Source organism: Poecilia latipinna, unplaced genomic scaffold (assembly GCF_001443285.1).
Source record: "Poecilia latipinna isolate Pla-1442-1.1 unplaced genomic scaffold, P_latipinna-1.0 Scaffold293, whole genome shotgun sequence".
NCBI lineage: Eukaryota > Metazoa > Chordata > Actinopteri > Cyprinodontiformes > Poeciliidae > Poecilia > Poecilia latipinna.
Window position 1 is genome coordinate 171,310 of NW_015112909.1, and position 17,913 is coordinate 189,222.

The 17,913-nt window shown below is 37.4% G+C and overlaps 2 protein-coding genes across 6 annotated transcripts in view; one reads left to right on the forward strand and one right to left on the reverse strand.

The window, feature by feature from the left end:
• LOC106948532 (anionic trypsin-2-like) overlaps positions 1-5,292 on the reverse strand; it is a 17,394-nt gene extending 12,102 nt beyond the window's left edge. For both annotated transcript variants that reach the window (XM_015034264.1, XM_015034265.1), the window contains exon 1: positions 5,140-5,292. The gene's annotated coding sequence lies outside the window, so the exon portion shown is untranslated. The remainder of the gene's footprint in view (positions 1-5,139) is intronic.
• rspo4 (R-spondin 4) overlaps positions 122-17,913 on the forward strand; it is a 43,386-nt gene continuing 25,594 nt past the window's right edge. The window contains exons 1-5 of one of the 4 annotated variants that reach the window (XM_015034259.1): positions 122-404; positions 10,647-10,835; positions 12,208-12,345; positions 14,795-15,004; positions 15,082-15,466. In XM_015034259.1, the coding sequence (XP_014889745.1) occupies positions 137-404; positions 10,647-10,835; positions 12,208-12,345; positions 14,795-15,004; positions 15,082-15,287 (1,011 nt within the window). In that variant the 5' untranslated portion in view covers positions 122-136 and the 3' untranslated portion in view covers positions 15,288-15,466. Of the gene's footprint in view, positions 405-1,427; positions 2,169-6,320; positions 6,441-10,646; positions 10,836-12,207; positions 12,346-14,794; positions 15,005-15,081; positions 15,467-17,913 lie in introns of those variants that run through there. The other 3 variants (XM_015034261.1, XM_015034262.1, XM_015034260.1) reach the window with 3 other exon arrangements.

Here is a 17,913-nt window from a genome sequence, read left to right on the forward strand (position 1 = left end):
GCTGACTGTCAACCTCCACCCTGGGAAACTGGAGTTCCTGGCATTAATATGGGCGGTGTGCAAAAAATTCAAGGATGTTTTGTTCTATGCACCACACTTTACTGTGTATACGGACAATAATCTACTTACCTATGTGATGGACACAGCAAAACTGATTGCAGCCAGCTACAGGTGGGTGGGGGAGCTTGCTGACTTCAGGTTCAGTACAAAATACGGACGAGGAAAAGTCAGTGCAGATGCTGACACCCTTTCACTTCTCCCACTTGATATCAACATGGAGGAATGCACTGAGGAACTCAACAGGGATGCCGTCCATACTGTGTGGGAAGGAAGTGAAGCTGCCAAAAAGCATGATGTTTCCTACGTTGGTTCTCTTAACCTAGTCCAAGATTCAGGCTCAACGGGTAAGACGGCATTACCTACCATTAGCCAAAGTGAACTGGTGAGAAGAGCCCAGAGGCAAGATGAGGCCATAAATGCAATGAAATTTCTTTCAATTTGTACATTTTTAAATGTACAGTTGAATGACAATAAAATCTGTCTATGTCTATATCTTATACTGTGATACATTTCCCCCCCATATCATCCAGCCATAATTTGAACTACAAACTAGACAAAAATACTTGGTAAGATTTTGTGATTTTGCAGTGTAAAAGCTTCATCCTACCGTAATGGAGTAAAGATGATTGTTTTTTCTTTCACATCCATTTTCCAAATGTACACATTTAACTTTATCTTGCTGAAAAGTTACTTGTGAGTTAGTTTTGTCAAACGATATTTGCACCAGATACTACACTAAAAATACTTGAAGTTTCTGTGGTTTTGAAGTGTAATTTTTATTGCTGTTATGTATGTTAAATCTGTTTTTGTCATATATTTGAATGATTTCTGCTGTATGATGTTTGTTTTTAATAATGGGCCCCATAAAGAGTGTAAATCCAGCTAGTGGGGATCCTAAACAATAAACAATATCTACACTGCAAACCCCTCCCACAAACTAAGTATTTGCAGTTTAGTTTCTAGTACAAATATCTTATTACACTTTATTAAGACAAATCTAACTTACAAGTAACTTTTTAGCAAGATATATTACCTTTATTAACTTGACTTAGAACTAATACTTTTTCATCAATATTAAGGTGTTATAAGGTATTAATTATTGACTCATATTGCTGTAAAGTTACTTATGAGTTAATTTTGTCTTATTTCAAGTGTGATATGATATTTGCATTAGGATTAGACGAAAATACTTGGTAAGATTCTGTGTTTTTGCAGTGAAGTAAAGCCAGTTCAGCTAGTTTTCGATGTATTTTCACGGCTAATTAATCTGATGTACTTTACCTTTAAAGTACCTGGAGGTTCGCAAGTTGGGGAGGTAGATTTTGTTTTTTTCTGTGCTTACCTGACTCCTCAGCCTAACAAGCACAACAAGTCTCTTTAGAAAAAACCCAGCAGGCTTCAATTAAATCGTAAACTCTCCTCTCTGCTGCTCTCCAGCTGCTTTTCTCTCAGGGTGGTCAAATTAACTTTACTCTATGCTCACAGTTAATAGCATCGCAGCAGAAAGCAAACCTGCAGAGTGCGAGCATGAAAAACAAACGTGGGATTGAACAACAATAGGTAGAGCCAGGAGGAGGGGGCTGCAAATGTGGAACCACTTAAGGTCCGAGCGCGCTTGCCCTGCAAAGGGTTAAAGATGGCGATGGGATAAGTGGAGCTCGTTTATCCCAAATTTGACAGTGGTAGTTAAATGTTGGGTTTTCCCTCCAAACTGGCAGTCTGGACGAGGCTTTCTGCTCCCCTCAGCCTCCCTGGTGCTGCGCTCGTTTACGACCGCCTGTCTTCTCTAAATCAAATCCGAGAAAAGGAGGACGATTCCGCAAGATTATCTCCTCAGCTTCACCTCCATCCATCCCACCATTATTTCAGCTTTCTCTCAGCCGTTCGCCTCTCCTCTCCTCCGCCCCCACCAACGCTCCGCTTTGTCTTTCACTGTGGAGCTAAATTTCCCAACCTGCCGCCCCTGGGATCCCCGCAGATGTCCGGAGCCTGGCGCTGAAGCGGGCGCTCGCCAGCAGCCCAGATGCATCTGCGACTCTTTGCCTTTGGGATGACCTTGCTTTGTGAGGTGATCAGGATGGGGTCGGGCGTCACGCAGAAGCGAAGTGGTGAGTAGACGTCCAAGACGACCAGAAAACCACAACTGGCTTCCTAATTATTGAGTTATTACGAAGGATAAAGTTTAATATGTAATATTTGGCAAATGGACATGAAGGAAAACAGGCAACTTTACTTCATAAGGTAGGTTGGAGTACTTTTGTCTAGTTTGTAGTTTAAATTAGGACTATTACGATAACAAATGTTCTGGACGATAAACTGTCCTGGAAGTCATTGCGATAATCAATAATGTTTTCAAGTAATGCAAGAAGACATCATCAAAAATCAATAAACTTTAAGCTCTAATGAATATTTAACACTGGAGCTGGAAGAGATTTTAAATATCTAAAATAAACAAACAAAACAACAAATAAAATAAATTATGAAGTCTTTAAAAGCAAAAATGTCTTTTAAAAATGGTTTAGTTGAGGCCAAAACACCAGAGTGAAGATTTTATCATCCAGTTTTCAGTAAAAAGAGAGAAAAGAGAAAAACGATGAATTATGCAAATGGAAAATATTAAGATTATTTTAATTAATCATGTGATTAATTGATTACTTGCAACAGGCTGAGTTCAAAAATCTCAGTCCACTTTAAATATGATTAAACTAACTTACAAGCAACTTTTCAGCAAGAAATAGGAGCTTGTTGTGGTTTACTTATAAAATGTGGAAAATGTTATAAGTGAAATAATCTGCCAGTTTTACTAGAACTTTTTATCAATAACAAGGGATTATTAACTTAAAACAAACTCCTATTTCTTGCTGAAAATTAACTTGTAAGTTAGTTTTGTTTTATTTCAAGTGGAATAAGATATTTTCATTAGAAGCTAGACCAAAAAAACTTAGATTTTTTATCCTATATTTTCATAAAACCTAATGTCTCTTCACATCTATCTGAAGCTAACTTTAAATAAAAATCAGAATTTATGCTTTTATTCCTCAAAAAACTTTCAATCTGAGCTGTCGCTCGATGTGCTCCAACTCGTTTGTGAAGGTTTAGATTTGACTCCAATGATTCTGCGTTTGGAAATCGCTGCAGCCAGACAGGTATGTGGCGACTTCGGCGCTCACCAGCGACCTGCATTTCCTCAAGAATTTGGTAATAATGGAGGACAATCCCGTCCCAATCACACAATCTGTCTACCTTAAAATGCCTCCGTAAAAACACAATTACCTCCATGATGTCATGCTAACTATTGTAAAATTTGACAATCTTAAATGTAAAAGCTGAAGGCATGTGAAGGAGTTTAAAGGCAAGCTGCATCCATCTCTTCACTGCAAAACACAAAACCTTAACATCTACTGTTGTGCAAATATCTTATTAAATGTAAAATTAAATTAAATTAAATTACAAGCAAGATATAGGAGTTTGTTTAAGTCGATAATTTCTATATATTGATAGAAAAGAACTAGTTCCACTGGATTAGTTCACTTGTAACAGAACATATTTCCTTCTTATAAGTAATATAATCTGCCAGTGGAACAAGTTCTTTTTAAAATCAATATTAAGGAATTATTGACTCTAAATAAGCTCCTATATCTTCCTGAAACGTTACTTGTAAGTTATGTGTTTTATTTAAAATGTAATAAGATATTTGCACTTGAATCTAAACCAAAAATACTTGGTAAGATTTTGCAGTGTTCACAACGACAGATTTACGTTGGTTTACGTTCCCCCTCTCCGTCATCTGCGCCTGACATTTTCTACTTTTTATCGTCTGCTCGAGTTGCCCATCTGGACCTGGTTCCTCTTTTTTTGACTCTTAAAACAAAAACGGAGCAACAGAAGCAGCAGGAGTTTTGTGTTTCAGTGTGAAAGCTGCAGTGCAGAGGTCAGAGGGAGCCGAGCCCATTATTCTGTCCATCAGGGCCGGCTCTCTGTTGCTATGGTTACTGTAGGTAATTGTGAGCATCTGTGGTCGTTTTTTAAAAGGAGAAAAGGGAGGAAACATGGAGAAAAATAACAGAAACTGTAGACGAAGAGTTACCAGTGGAATGCTTTAACTTCAATTCAATTCAAGACGTTAAAAAACTTTTTTTTTCTAGTAGTTTCTGTAAAATTTTACCATTTCCCAACAATTAACTGGTCTTCTCAGTGGACAGACATTACTGACATATATATGGCTCTCTCTCTCTCTCTCTTTTATTAAATTGATGTTTTGATCAGTTACCCAGTACTTGAGTTGCCTTTTTACCAAAAACTTTTTTGCTCTTACTTGAGTGATTAAATATTAAATATCTTAGGTTTAAAATAGTGAATTTATGCTGTTAATTAGCAAAAAGTCAAATCTTTCTTTGAAAATGTATGACTTTTTGACATTCTTTTTCTTGTAAATATGCAAAATTATTCTCAATTTTGTTTTGATTTTTTTTTTGGCAAAAATTGAGTCCCTGGTGGCTTATTTTTATTTTCTGACCCTAAATATTCGATTAATGTAGAGTTTAAACTTTATATTAATTTAGAAAAGAAAGGGTATCTTTTAATTACCATTTTTAAGCTGTTGATTAGATCAAAACATGTATAATAAAACAAATTAACTATTAAACAAAGTTGATGTAAAAGTTTGATTTATTCGGAAAGAAATCAGAAAGTCTGTATCACCATAAAAATGTTTTTTTTTTTTAATATAATAAAAATGATCAGAGATGTGTGTTCACTTCCAAAAGTTAATTTACACGAATAAAAAACTGCATACTTTGAAAAGAAAGAAAATCAATACAATTATTGAATAATATAACGATGCAATACGCTATTAGCAAATAATTTGGTATTTTGAGCTTTAACAGTTTTAATATTTAGTTGCGGAACTAAATGCGCAATGCAACGTTCTGCAGGGAAACTTTATAAAGTGACACCAAAACACAAAACAAAGGATTCCCGCTTATTCATAAATTTGATATTTGGGAACATTAAAGTCCCTCATGCAGCTACAGTGGAGAAGGAAGGCGAACCGAACCAGAACTTCACTTAAAAACTCACCTGAAATAACGTCAAGTTGAACGTAAGCACGACAGAAACTGAAGAAAATCAGCTTCCGGTAGCGGCCCTTCAACGGTAGGTTAGCCGACCGGGCTAACATAGCCCGGTCGGCTAACGGAGTTCGACTGTCCGTTAATGGGAGGTTTTCCCAACAGCTGTGCGTGTTGCATTCAGGTGCAACTGGGACACTTTGCTGTCAAAATACCGAAACGCTTTAGGCATTTTTATTTTAAATTTTCAAAACGTTAACACTGAACGTTGTATTTTTGTAGAATCTATCTACTTTATTCTACTTTTACTGAAAAAAAAAATTCAACCAACTCAACAATTAGAACATGATCAAATCCAGTTCAAAAGCACAGTACAGTACAATTATCTTAGTTAACTTGAATCAAGAGAAAACAAGTAACTTTTCAGGTGTTTTAAGTCATGGTTCCTTAATATTGATGAAAAATAACTAGTTCAACTGGCAGATTATTTAACTTTCAACGAGACATTATTCCCATGTTAAAAGTAAAAAAAATGTGCCATTTGAAACAAGTACTACTTTTTCACTATTGCATGAAATTGTTGGCTTTATATCTTGATAAAAAAATTAATTGTAAGTTAGTTTTGTCTTATTTCAAGCATACTCAGATATTTATGCTAAATGAAAGCAAAAACACATGGTAAAATATTAAAATATCAACTCTAACCTGGTTAAATAACTTTAAATTAACGAAAACCGTTTAAGATGTTCTCCTGAGGTAATTAAACTCATTTAGAAAAAGCCTTAAATGCCACCCACAGGAATTTCTGATTTCTTTCCACTCTGACATTATGCTAGAGTGGAAAGCATAATGTCAGAGTGGACATTATGCTTTCCACTCTAGCATAACGTGGAAAGATGAAACTGCTCCTGAAAAGCAGCAAACTGCTGAAGCTCACATTTATTGATAATTATTGTTAAATCGGGTGCGTTTAATCAACAGTAGCTGGCTCCTTTTTTCCCTTGTTAATCTCATCAGCTTTTTCCATGTAAGCGCGAATCTTTACTGGCCTTTCATCTAAATTATTCCCTAAAACACAATTTTAAATCTGAACCTGAAAGGCTAAAAAATAGTTTTCAGTAAGGAAGCATTCCTAACCCGACTGGCATTAATTGCCTGCAGTTGCAGAAAGGCTATTAAAGACACACACAGTGAGTATTATTTTAACACGGCAAGGCAGCTGGCACCTTTTTCTTGTTAATACACGCGTCCTGATGCATTGTGGGAATTCTGCTCAACGACTGCTGATTGATGTCACAGACAGTCTGACCTGAAAGTAAATTAACACTTTTAGCAGCGTGACAGAAGAGAGTGAACCCATCAAAACTCTCATTAAGTAAACTGTTTGCAATCTGTGAAATATTTGGTCGTGGCGCTCCAGTGAATTCAGTTTAAGGTTAAAATTCCTTCCCATTTTCCCGAAACACTGACTGAGCTCGTTACACATGGATCTTGTTAAAACAAAACACACGAACTCAAGAAAAAAAAGCCCAGGGTAATCCCATGCAAGTTCAGAGGTCACGGTTTTACGCTACCTAAACCTGCAGCTCCTCTGAAAGTCTGCAGATTCGGAGCACATGTGTGTGGAGCGGCGTTTCAGACGGCCGGGTTGAGACCTCAACGGTTGTCTGGGGGAAAATCCGCCCTGAACTCTGAACTCCTCCAACAGATCCGTCATCTTTTTGAGCCCAGATTATTTAAACACGATGACTAATGCAGAGTATCCTAAAGTAATGACAGATCTGCATAAAACCTTAGAGTCGTTTCCAAATGGTTTGGAGAATTTGTTGTTTCTCAGTAATTTGGCATCTTTCTTAGTCAAAACTGAAAGAAAAAAAAAACTACATTTTTATCTTCACTTATATTGTTGCAAACGCTCTATTAGACATATATTGCTTCTGTTTGATTTTCTTAACCAACAAAACCCAGAGGATCGATTTTATGGCACACAAAGATGCTGTAGTTTGGTTTATTTGCTGTATTGTGTTTTCAGTTTCTTTGTCTTAAAATGGTTAGTTCTCTTCTAAATTGCTTTGTACATAAATCCGAACACTGCAAAAACACAAAATGTAAAACAACAGTGCACTTTACTAAAGACAAAACTAACAAGTAACTTTTTAGCAAGATAAATTTAGGAGCTTTTCTTAGGTCAATAATTCCTTAATATTGATTTTTTTAAAAACTATTTCCACTGGCAGATTTTTTTCACTTATAACAAGACGTTTTCCCCATAATATAAGTGAAATAATCTGCCAGTGGAACTAGTATTTTTTCGTAAATATTAAGGAATTATTAACATAAAATTAGCTCCTTTTTTTTTTGCTAAAAAGTTAGTTGTAAGTTAGTTTTGTGTTAATTCAAGTATACTGAGATATTTGCACTAGAAATTAGACCAAAATACTCTGTAAGATTTTGTGTTTTTGCAGTAAAATAGTTCACAAAAGAAATCATTTACAAAACCGCCAAAGTCCAAAGACTTTCGGAAACCGCTGTTGATAGAGCAAGGAAGGAAAATATGAAGAAATGAAAACTGGGCCGGCACATTTGACTGATCTGATCTGCTTTGACTTTTTGTTGTTTGTTTTTGTTTTGTTGGAAAACTTATCTTTATTTTACACCATGATTCTAGTGAAGAAAATTAACTCTCCAGTCCTGAAGATCTTCTTTCCGCTACTTTAAGACGCTTCCCTTCTTTAACGCCTCTGAAACGGGCTTTCTACCGTGCCTCTGCAGGGCTGAGTCACAGGAGAGAAACTCTTGAGGATTTGGATGCCACTGATTTGGAGGCTTCCTGGTTCAAAACATCTCAATCAATGCATAATTATGGTTTATTTATTATTTTACAAGTTTAAAGGTGACATATCATTTTTCCTAGAACAGTTTAGGATAAGTTTATGGGTGATACAAAACATGTTCCTTACATTTTTTGTGTACAAAAACATTTTTAGGTAATGAAATTTTAGTCTGCTTCTGCCTATATTTTTAGGGCCTCTTGTCTCTTTTAATCCAAATAAGTAGCTGCTGGGCTCGGCGCCCCAACTCAATGTTTACACTCACACCTGAAGATGGCTGCAAACAGATGTGCAATTATACAAGCTTACATCTTTGAAAAGCATTAATGAAGCCTCCTGCACAACCAACAGGTATGCAGCAAGTGGTTGTAAGTCAACAATAAAACACTTGTCTTTTCCAGCAGCCGTTGTACGGCACATACAACACTAAAACCAATCATGCTACAGTTACGCTGGGATTGCTAGGTAACGGTGCTGTACGCGTTGAATGTTACTCAACAACCCACATTAAGCATTTTCAGTGTTTTCAGTGGACATTTATTGAGAAATTTGTAAAAACAGAGAAGTACAAGAGGATCAAAACAGAAAGGACATAGTAACAGTTGAGTCAAAATGAATGGGAAATAAAACTGTTTTTCTTCCTGGTTTGGAGCGAGTCAACCAGGCTTTGCAAAGCGTAATTTTGTCAGATGTTTACGCTACACATGATGTAATAAACAACATGTAGAGGTTGTATACTCAAAAAGGAGAGGGATTTTCAATAATGTCAACTAAAATTGTCGTTGTTACAATCTGACAGACGTAAACAAAGAAATGAAGCTCCAATGCAACAGCGATGAGTTCGCTAATCTGATCCAGAAAATGTGTTTCCATCTAAAAAGACAAAAACCACCACAAGCGAGGGTGAAATTAGCTTTGCACTTACTGGTTTGTAAAACAGCTGAGTCAGACTGGGTGGAAAGTGTTAGTGGAAATCTTTCGCCCGACTCATCAGCGAGCATCTGGAGGTTTACCATGAGGAGGCAACAGGAAGCCACCGCCGCCACGTGAGTTCACTTCCTGTTCGAAACACATCTAGATCTATGGCAGAGTGATCAGACTAATCATGATTATTCAAATACTTATCAAATAATTTACTAATCAATTAACAGTTAACTGGATTACAGAGACGCAAAAAACAAAAGAAAATACACTCAGAGCTGTAATTAAGGCAAAACTCTAGAAAAAATACATCCATTTTGCATTTAAGATGAAAAACCTTCTGTTTGTAAATATTAGCTTCACTTGCTGCAAAATCTCACCTTTTTTGAAATATTGCCAGATTTATTTGTTGATCTGCTGTAATTTTGACACAAATTGATTCAAAACTCAACACAGTAAAGTGTCTATATGAGGCCGACACATTTTGTGTTCATGTGACACATTTACTGTGCTAATAATTCAAAAAAAGTAAATGTGTTAGAATGATTTAGCACCATCGTTGTGTTCATTTACAGAGTTATTGTGTTAAATAATTTTAACACAGCTGTTGTGTTTAGTGTTAAAACAATGTGGTCATTTGATTGAAAAAAAAGGGGAAAATAAAACATGAGTCCTGGCAGATTGAATTAGGAACTAAACAAAAACAATTCAGTCTCCTAATTCAGGAACTCTGCTTATGCTTTATTAACTTTTTATTGTAAAAAACATTATTTACCACTTCCTGCTACGAAGAGGTCCAACCCAGGAACCATAGATGGAAACTATCTTGAGCTTAATCTGGTGCAAAGCAACTTTTATTAATGTTGTTTTGCACATTGTTTCTTTAATATAAACTAATAAATAAAAAAACAAATATGGCGGTCCCTTCAGTTGTGGAAAGTTCAAGAACTGCAGACGTCCAAGAAGTGACATCATTGCTCAGTGGTTGATGTCACTCATATTCTGTGCGTCCAGTTGTTGGAGTAAAACAACACAAAGTGAAGAAAACAAGACAGGATGTGTTTACTGGATGATAACAGAAAATCTGTTGAAAAACAACACATTTCTTTTTTTTATTATCCAACTCTCACATTGCACGTTTCTTTACCTTCATTTGGGTTTCTGCTGCTTTTAAGAACAGACCAGGCGCTTAAAAAAACCCACCCAGCTGGCTTTTGGAAACAAGTTAATGGTTTATAGTTTATGGAAAATGAGACATTTCAAAAAACCTCCAGAATGTAATGTCACAAATCAGCAGACATTGACCCTTCACCTAGTAAGCTCAGTTTGGTTACCTAGCAACCCGAGCAGAATTCCGCCCGTTACCTAGCAACCCAATCAGAGTTCCAGGACATGGAGCACACAAAAATGTTAATATCTAAGAATTATTTTGTGAAAAAAATGTAATGAACATGTTTTATAAGGATAGTAAATATTTTCTAACATGTTCAAGGAAGCATAATGGTCACCTTTAAAAGAACATGGAGTGAATTCAAGGTGCAGAGGAGTTTCACTTCCAGCATAATAATGGAAGCCTTTCAATGTCTACAGTTTAGTATTTCAGACAGCTCTGTCGAGGATTTCCATGGAGCCCAGATAGCATCTCGGCATCTTGAGGATTTATGGAATCTTTCTCCCCCCCTGCTTTCCTTTGTTGCCCTCGTCTTATTTTTGTTTTAATATCTTCTGCGCCTAATCCGGATCTGTCTTAATGTGCTTCCTGCAGCTCACAGAGAGACGTCAGAAGACTGTCAGAGTTGTCTGGAGTGTTCGCGGGACAACGGCTGCGTACGCTGCCCAGAGCGACTCTTCCTGTTTCTCCAGAGGAAAGGGATGTCTCATCATGGGACGTGTCTCCATTCCTGTCCAAATGGACACTTTGGACAGAGAGGGAGGGACGTGAACCGCTGCATGAGTACGTAAAAATGTGTTATGAAGAAACAGCAAAGATGAGACCTGAAAAAAAATAATGAAAAGACTAGTTTTTTTGGGAGAGGTTCAATCAGCCTGACTTCCTTGTAATCTGTTGAAGCTTCAATTAGTCTTTTAAAGCCTTTCTTTGGTATTCAGCTGCTTCAGCTCAAGTTGTCCCTGAGCATGATACGCACCAAATGCTCCTGTTATAACTCAACAAATCCTGCTTTTCTCTTACCTAACAACCCCAGCAGAGTTCCGCCTGTTACCTAGCAACCCAAGCTGAGTTCCAGCATTTTTGGTCGACTTTTTTTCCTGCTATGCAATGGCTGCTGGAAAAGACAAGTGTTTTGTTGTTGACTTACCTTCCAGAAACCACTTACTGCATTCTTGTTGGTTGCAGAAGGATGTACGGTTGTATAGTTGCGCATCTGTCTGCATTCATTTTCATGTGCGAGTGTAAACGTTGAGTTGGGGACAAGTGGTCAGCAGCAGCTTATTTGGATTTAAAGTGGCAGAGACCCTAAAACAGCTCAAATTAGGTGGAACTGATTAGACAAAAATGTTATCTGAAATGTAATGAGCATGTTTTGTGTCGCCCACAGACCTTTCCAAACATGTTCAAGGAAGCATAATAGGTCACCTTCAATATACATCTCTCAGCAAGAGTTTTCATGTAAAGTTACTGCAATTAACTTGTAATTAGTTTTTGCTGGGGAGAGAAACAGACACTATGTGGCATTTTAATAAACACAACATAATATAGGTAAATAAGAAAAAAAGAGTTACAATTTAACTGTATCCTGAACAAAAACTATGAAATTTCACCGCTCTTACAGTCTGGGTTTCCTTTAATATTTTAATTTTTCTACTAACTTTAAATCATAGAAATCTTGAAATTTTTAGAATTTGAACTTAAATGTGTGAGTTTGTGAAAGATAAACTTGCAGTAGTAAGTTGTGTTAACGTTATTAAGATTATCATATCTGTAAAAGTAAACAAGGGATTTTAAGTTGGCACTTCAAAACAATGAAAGAAGAAAAAAGCGGGATTAGGAAATATTTCCCAGGGTGCTTAGTGGCAGGTTATTGTATGTTGTATTGTGAGTTTTATTAAAGCAGATATTCATTTCAAAGCAACTGTTGCCTTCTCTCATTATTTAAGCGCTATTCAAAACAAAAATTTGATTGTGATGTTTATTAAAATATATGATCAGATATTTAGTTCTTGTAAGTCGAATCAAAAATGTAAATTCTTCTAACTTAAAATAGTAATTTTAAACAACAACCACCTGTGCCTCTGGAGCTGCAGGTTGCAGGTGAAACTCAGATTTTCAGTTTGTGATGTTTATCCGGCGCTTTGCTTCCTCCCAGAATGCCGCTCGTCAGACTGCGAGCTTTGTTTCAGTCGGGACTTCTGCACCAAGTGTAAGCCTGGCTTCAAGCTGCACAAAGGCAAATGTTTGATCCAGTGCCCAGAGGGAACCTTCGCTCACCAGACAGACTGCCTCGGTAAGTAAAAAACTGCAATATTTGGAGATATTTACAGATAACTGATGTATTTTCTTTGTTAAGCAACAGGAATTCCAAGCCAGGTTAATTTCCTCTAAAAACATATCAAGATTCAGATCTTGTTGCCTTAGGAAGAACAATAACCAAATGCGTCTATCTTTTTTGATTTAGTTTGCTAAGATATGTACAAATACTCAAGATGTCTAACAATGATATGAATATCACTATACAGTGATGATCATTTAAGATAAATAGTGATGATTAATCACCAACAGTAGTGCTGCAATTAATCAAGATTAATTACAGCACTAGTGTCTGTGATTAATCACAATTAATCACCAACACTAGTGAGTAAAACTAGCACTAGTGATTACTCACTAGCACTAAATTCACTAGCTCTAATAAATAGTGTGATATCACTGTGATTAATCGTAGTCGTAGTTCACATAAACTCCCACAAACAAATAATGGTTCTGCTATTGTTTGAGCTTCTGAGATGCTAATCGGCCGCTCACAGTTGTAAAAATTATACCTTGTTAACATGGTTACAACTGCCATAAAGGAAAAACATACAAGCAAAATATTTGCAAAAACCAGACAAATATGCAATGCCTTAAAAAAAAATTAGCAAAATTCTAAAAACAAAAAGGAAGAAATCAGAAATAACCAGTTTTATTGTTGCATAAGAACTGCAGAAATCGGCATACCTGTATCTGCATTGCTAACATGAAAACACATGAGGTCTGCATCTTGTTCCAGGTTACTGCAGGCTCTGACCTAATCTGAGCCACATATAAAAAGATACTCCTCTCCAACAGAGACATCAGTGAAACTAAAGCTGGTGGCGTAATTAAAGCAGACTCCTTTCTCAGCCGTTTTTATTCCACCTTAAACAGCCTGAGTGACTTCACCTGCAGGTTTTTATGTTGATGTTATCGGGTTCTAATGACTCATAATCCCATTAAGTGACAGCCTAATAGGATCTGTTTAACGTGCTTTTAATTTTGTTTTTAGCCTCCTAACGTCACCTGGAAACACTCGTTTGTATTTTTATCTGAGTTAAATCCGTTTGGATGGGGCCAGGCTCTCAACAAAACACACGATACGGATTAAAAACCTTCAGAGTGGTTTTGGGCTTCCTCCCTCCCTTCTCTGTAAGTGAGATATATGATTGAACTCGGTCATCATTTGATGCTTATCGTTTCTCCTCTGCCGTCCACCTGCAACATCTGCAGCTACGGTTCTTTTCTGGCAGTCGAGCAACATCTGGTATTAATGGTGCTGTTGGGGTTTTACGTCCAACTGTTGGTACACACCTCAACAAAGCCTCTGCTTTCAAATCTGACGGCTGCAATGACGATCATAAAGATACGCCGGCGCCGTTTGGCTGAAGCTGCAGAGCTTTTCATGCGGCCTTGTAGGCTGCATGACATCTCTCTTCCTGAGTAAGCGGCTAATGTTCAGCTGGCATTCATCTACCTTAAATAATTGCACCGTTGCTGCCAGAAATCCAGGGAAATCTTTAAGTATTAGTCCAATTCACCACTGCTGAGTTATAGTTGCAGTTTATTTTATCTTTGCTGTCACATTCACTCTCCGTAATATGCGATCTTCAGCATTTATGTATCCAAGCTTGTTTCCATGTTTTTAATGCTGTTTTTTTCCAACAGCTTCAACTAAATCTATTATGAGTACGTATGTAATGGATTTAATTACATGATTCTGACTTTAAAAAACACATTTAAAGGAAAATTTGAATAAACATTAGTGCGGTCAATTAAAAATGTAATCATGATTAATCACAGTCTAGCGCTGTGATCAATCACGATTAATCACTGGTTCGTATCACGCAGCTGTGAACTAGCAGGAAAAAGGCTTTCAGGTCAAAATAGTAGTTTGATTAATATGCGGTCTGTAATATCAGCATATTTTCAGATTAATCGCACAAATTAATGCGTTAAGGTTGACAGCCCTAAAAACCAACTTCCAAGTTTTTTCTAGATCAGTCTTGAAATTTCTGAGCTTTTTCTTTTGGAGCTTTGGGAGTTTTTTCTTGAAAATTCTTTTTTAGATCAATCTCAAGATTTCTAAGTTTTTTGGTGGAAATTTACTCGTCCTTCATCTTTCTGCCTACAGTGTCCCTAATACGCCGTTGCAGATTTTCACTTTAGAATTTAAAAATAATTTAGGGGAAGCTAAGTTTAGCTGGACTTTGCTAAACGCTAAGCTAAAAATTGTCACACTATTAGAAGAAATTTACCCACTACTGATGTCCTGAAACTAAAGAACTGAAAAGAGTGTGCTTTGTTTTAATTGTAATTGTAGTAGATAAATTGCTTTTTTATTTGTCTGAAATTCACCAGTGTTCTCCTCTCTTCCCAGGCATTTTTAATACATTACCATTTTTCCTTTCACCTCTTTTCTTTTTTGCATTATTTGTTTTGTCTAGAGGTCTGTCCCCTGCCTCCGCTGGGAGAGTGGAGCGAGTGGAGCGAGTGGAGCGTCTGCGTCCGTGACGGCGCCACCTGTGGTTTCAGATGGGGAAAGCAGACCCGGGTCCGGGAGTACAGCCAGAGCGGGAAAGCGACTGAAAAAGCGTCGGTCTGTTCGCCCCAACGCGAAACACAAAGGTGCAGGATGAAGAAAAAATGTCCCACAGGTAAGAGAGAAAGATCCCACAGTGTTAGCAGCTGCACTAAAATCAGCAAAACATGCAAATTGTTTATCTTCTTTTAGTGAACTTCCAACATCTGTGTTTTAACACAGTCGTGCAATTAATAATGCCAAGTCGGGGGGAATTGGACCTTTTAAAAACATTCCAGTCTCCTCCGGCTCAGCGCTGTGAGGTTATAGATATCCTCTCCCCGCATCACACGAAACACAGCGGATCTCATCTAACCTTTAAAAGGTCATATTTGGTCATCTGGTATTATAAAACCTAAGTTATAAAGTTTAGTAACTTCAGCATCGAGTGACTGATATGTAGTCCAGCCACGCAAAAGCTCTATGTAACAGCAGCTCCCTCCCTATAAAACGTTTGTGTCCAGCTGGTCTTGATTACTGCTGCACTGTGAACATCACAGGCAAATATAAAGATAATAAAAAGTACTGAAGAATCCAATAACCTTTGTCTTTTTAAAGCCAACTCATAAAAACCTCTTCAAGCTAACGTCTCTTCATAATAAACACCAGAAAACTGCAGTTTGGGCTTCTGTTAGAGACGGTCATGGCGAGTTAATGCCTGGAAATAAATATTTAGTTTCTGATTTTAATAATTAGTTTTGAACTTTTACAGTTATTTAGACACTGCTTTAACAACTCTGTGACTCCTGCCATTCAGAAAGTCGTTACTGGTCTCAACATTCAGAGTGATTCATCCAGGGGCGGATCTACACAGGAGCAAAAGGGGGGCTACTGCCCCTCTGCAGTTGAACCTTGCTCCTGTGTATTTTATATTCTCCAAACTAAATATTAATTCACCAAAAGTATGTAATTGCACATATAATCTTGGGCTGCTTTCACACCAGCCCTGTTTGGTTCGCTTTAATCGAACTCCAGTCCGTTTGCTTTGAATGTCCGGCCCATTTAAAGAGGTGGGAATACTTAATCAGGTGAAAAAAGCAAACTCTGCTTCGTCTAAAAACCTCGGTCTCGGTTTGGTTCAAGTGACCTCCAGTGTGGTTTGAATGCATATGTGAACGCCAAGCGGACCAGAGACCGCTCCAAAAGCAGGAAGTGGACTACAGCGCAAGGCATTCTGGGTAAATACAACCAAAACAAACACTAGGCTAGCGCTAGCAGGAGAATTGGCTCCTCGTCTTTGGCTAAAGATAAAAGAGAAATCCTAACACCACTTCATTTTGGTTTTCATTTAGTAAAGAAGGAAGTTAGGATTTATGTTGCTTCCCTTCCTCACGACTCCTTCAGACTAGCCAGCAGCAATTAGCAAATAAAGCTAATGATAAGAAACATTTTTATTGATTTTTTTAGGTAACTATATGGCACAGCTTTCATAGAACCACAAACATAAATATTGTTCTTGTATTCGTAACGTATTCAGGGTGTAAAAAATGACATCCAGTGTCCTGGACTTTTGCATTCAGCGTTTAAGCCGCTAATACTTTTCTGCAGAGTAACCGCAGGCTGCACATCCATCTGTGTACATTCAGGCTAGCAGCATTGCGCTCCTTTTCAACCGCTGCATTCTTCTCTGGAGCGTCATCTGGAACCAACATCTGTCCAGACTGTTCCCATTTGTGGTTCCATGATGGCAGACCAGCCTACAAAATGCTAGCAGGGAAAGGGATTCCCTCGTTCCCACCCACCCCAACCCCCAAAAATGCGTGAAACACCAAAAACGTGCTCAGTTTGCACCTCGCTACCTGTTCTGCTACATTAAGGAGCAAACCAGCCGAGGTTTCTTTCAGGTCTGACGCCTGCATGCTGTTTCTTGCTCCGGATCTGCTTTGATCTTGTTCTCTGTGGTGGAGGCTCCGACTGCAAATATTTTGAAAGCCTCTTGTTGTGTAAATGCTGTCAAACCCAGTTTAGGTTGTAAAAAAAAGGGAGGAGAAAAAAACAGAATGTGCTCTCGGTGTCTTCAGCAGATCCAGAAGTATTGAAGTGACAGCGCCTGGCTCTGGATTCAACTCTGGATTTAAGTAATAATGAACCCCAGACGGATTAAAATTAAACTTGGCAGCTGGTTTTGGCTTTCCCATCAAACCAAAACAAGAAACTATGAGACACAAAGCAGAAGATGAGACTGCAGCATGTTTTTGGTTTTTACAGTAATTCCTTAAAAAGTTCAGATATGCATTGAGTGTTTGAACTTTGTCCACAATATAAGGAATGTCATTTGAGGTATTTATCATTATCACTGGCATATTGTACGTCCTGAAGATATCTTCTGGAAATGGACACATCTGGGACAAAAGAGTCCAGAAGTTTCTCCCAGGTTACACTGCTTTAGTTTTTTAATTCTCCATCTCCAGAGGTACTAGGAGAGTTTTAAAAACTTATAAAACTTTAACAAAAACTGCAGGTGTTTTGGTTAAAACATGTTTGTTTTCATTCAGTGGGTAGAGAATCCAGAAATTTTATTCAAGTAAGAGTAGAGATACTTTATAACACAATTACTCAAGGAAAAAGTACAGTGAAGTAAAAAGGACACTTTTTCAAAAGGTCAGTCAAGTAAATGTAACTGAGTAAATGTAGCTAGTTGCTACCCAGTTCTGTCCGTCTCCTGCTGTGTTATCCTCAGATGAAGTCTCTTATTTTTCTCTAAAACAAGAGATTCTCTTCTGCTTTATATCAAAGTTTTACTAACCTGAAATCCTGTGCTGTTGAGTAAACTTAAATTATGTTAAATAAACCGTAACAGAACTCTTCACATAAACAGCTCAGTGTTTGTTGCAACAGTCCAAGTTAACGTCAAATCAATCAGAAATAATTCACTTGTACAGTCAGATTCAGATCTTCACTTAGATCTTCATCTTGGGGAAGCATTTGGAAACAGTGGAAAGAAAAAGGTCAAATTTAAAAAGAAGAAATCTCAAATAAAACCAG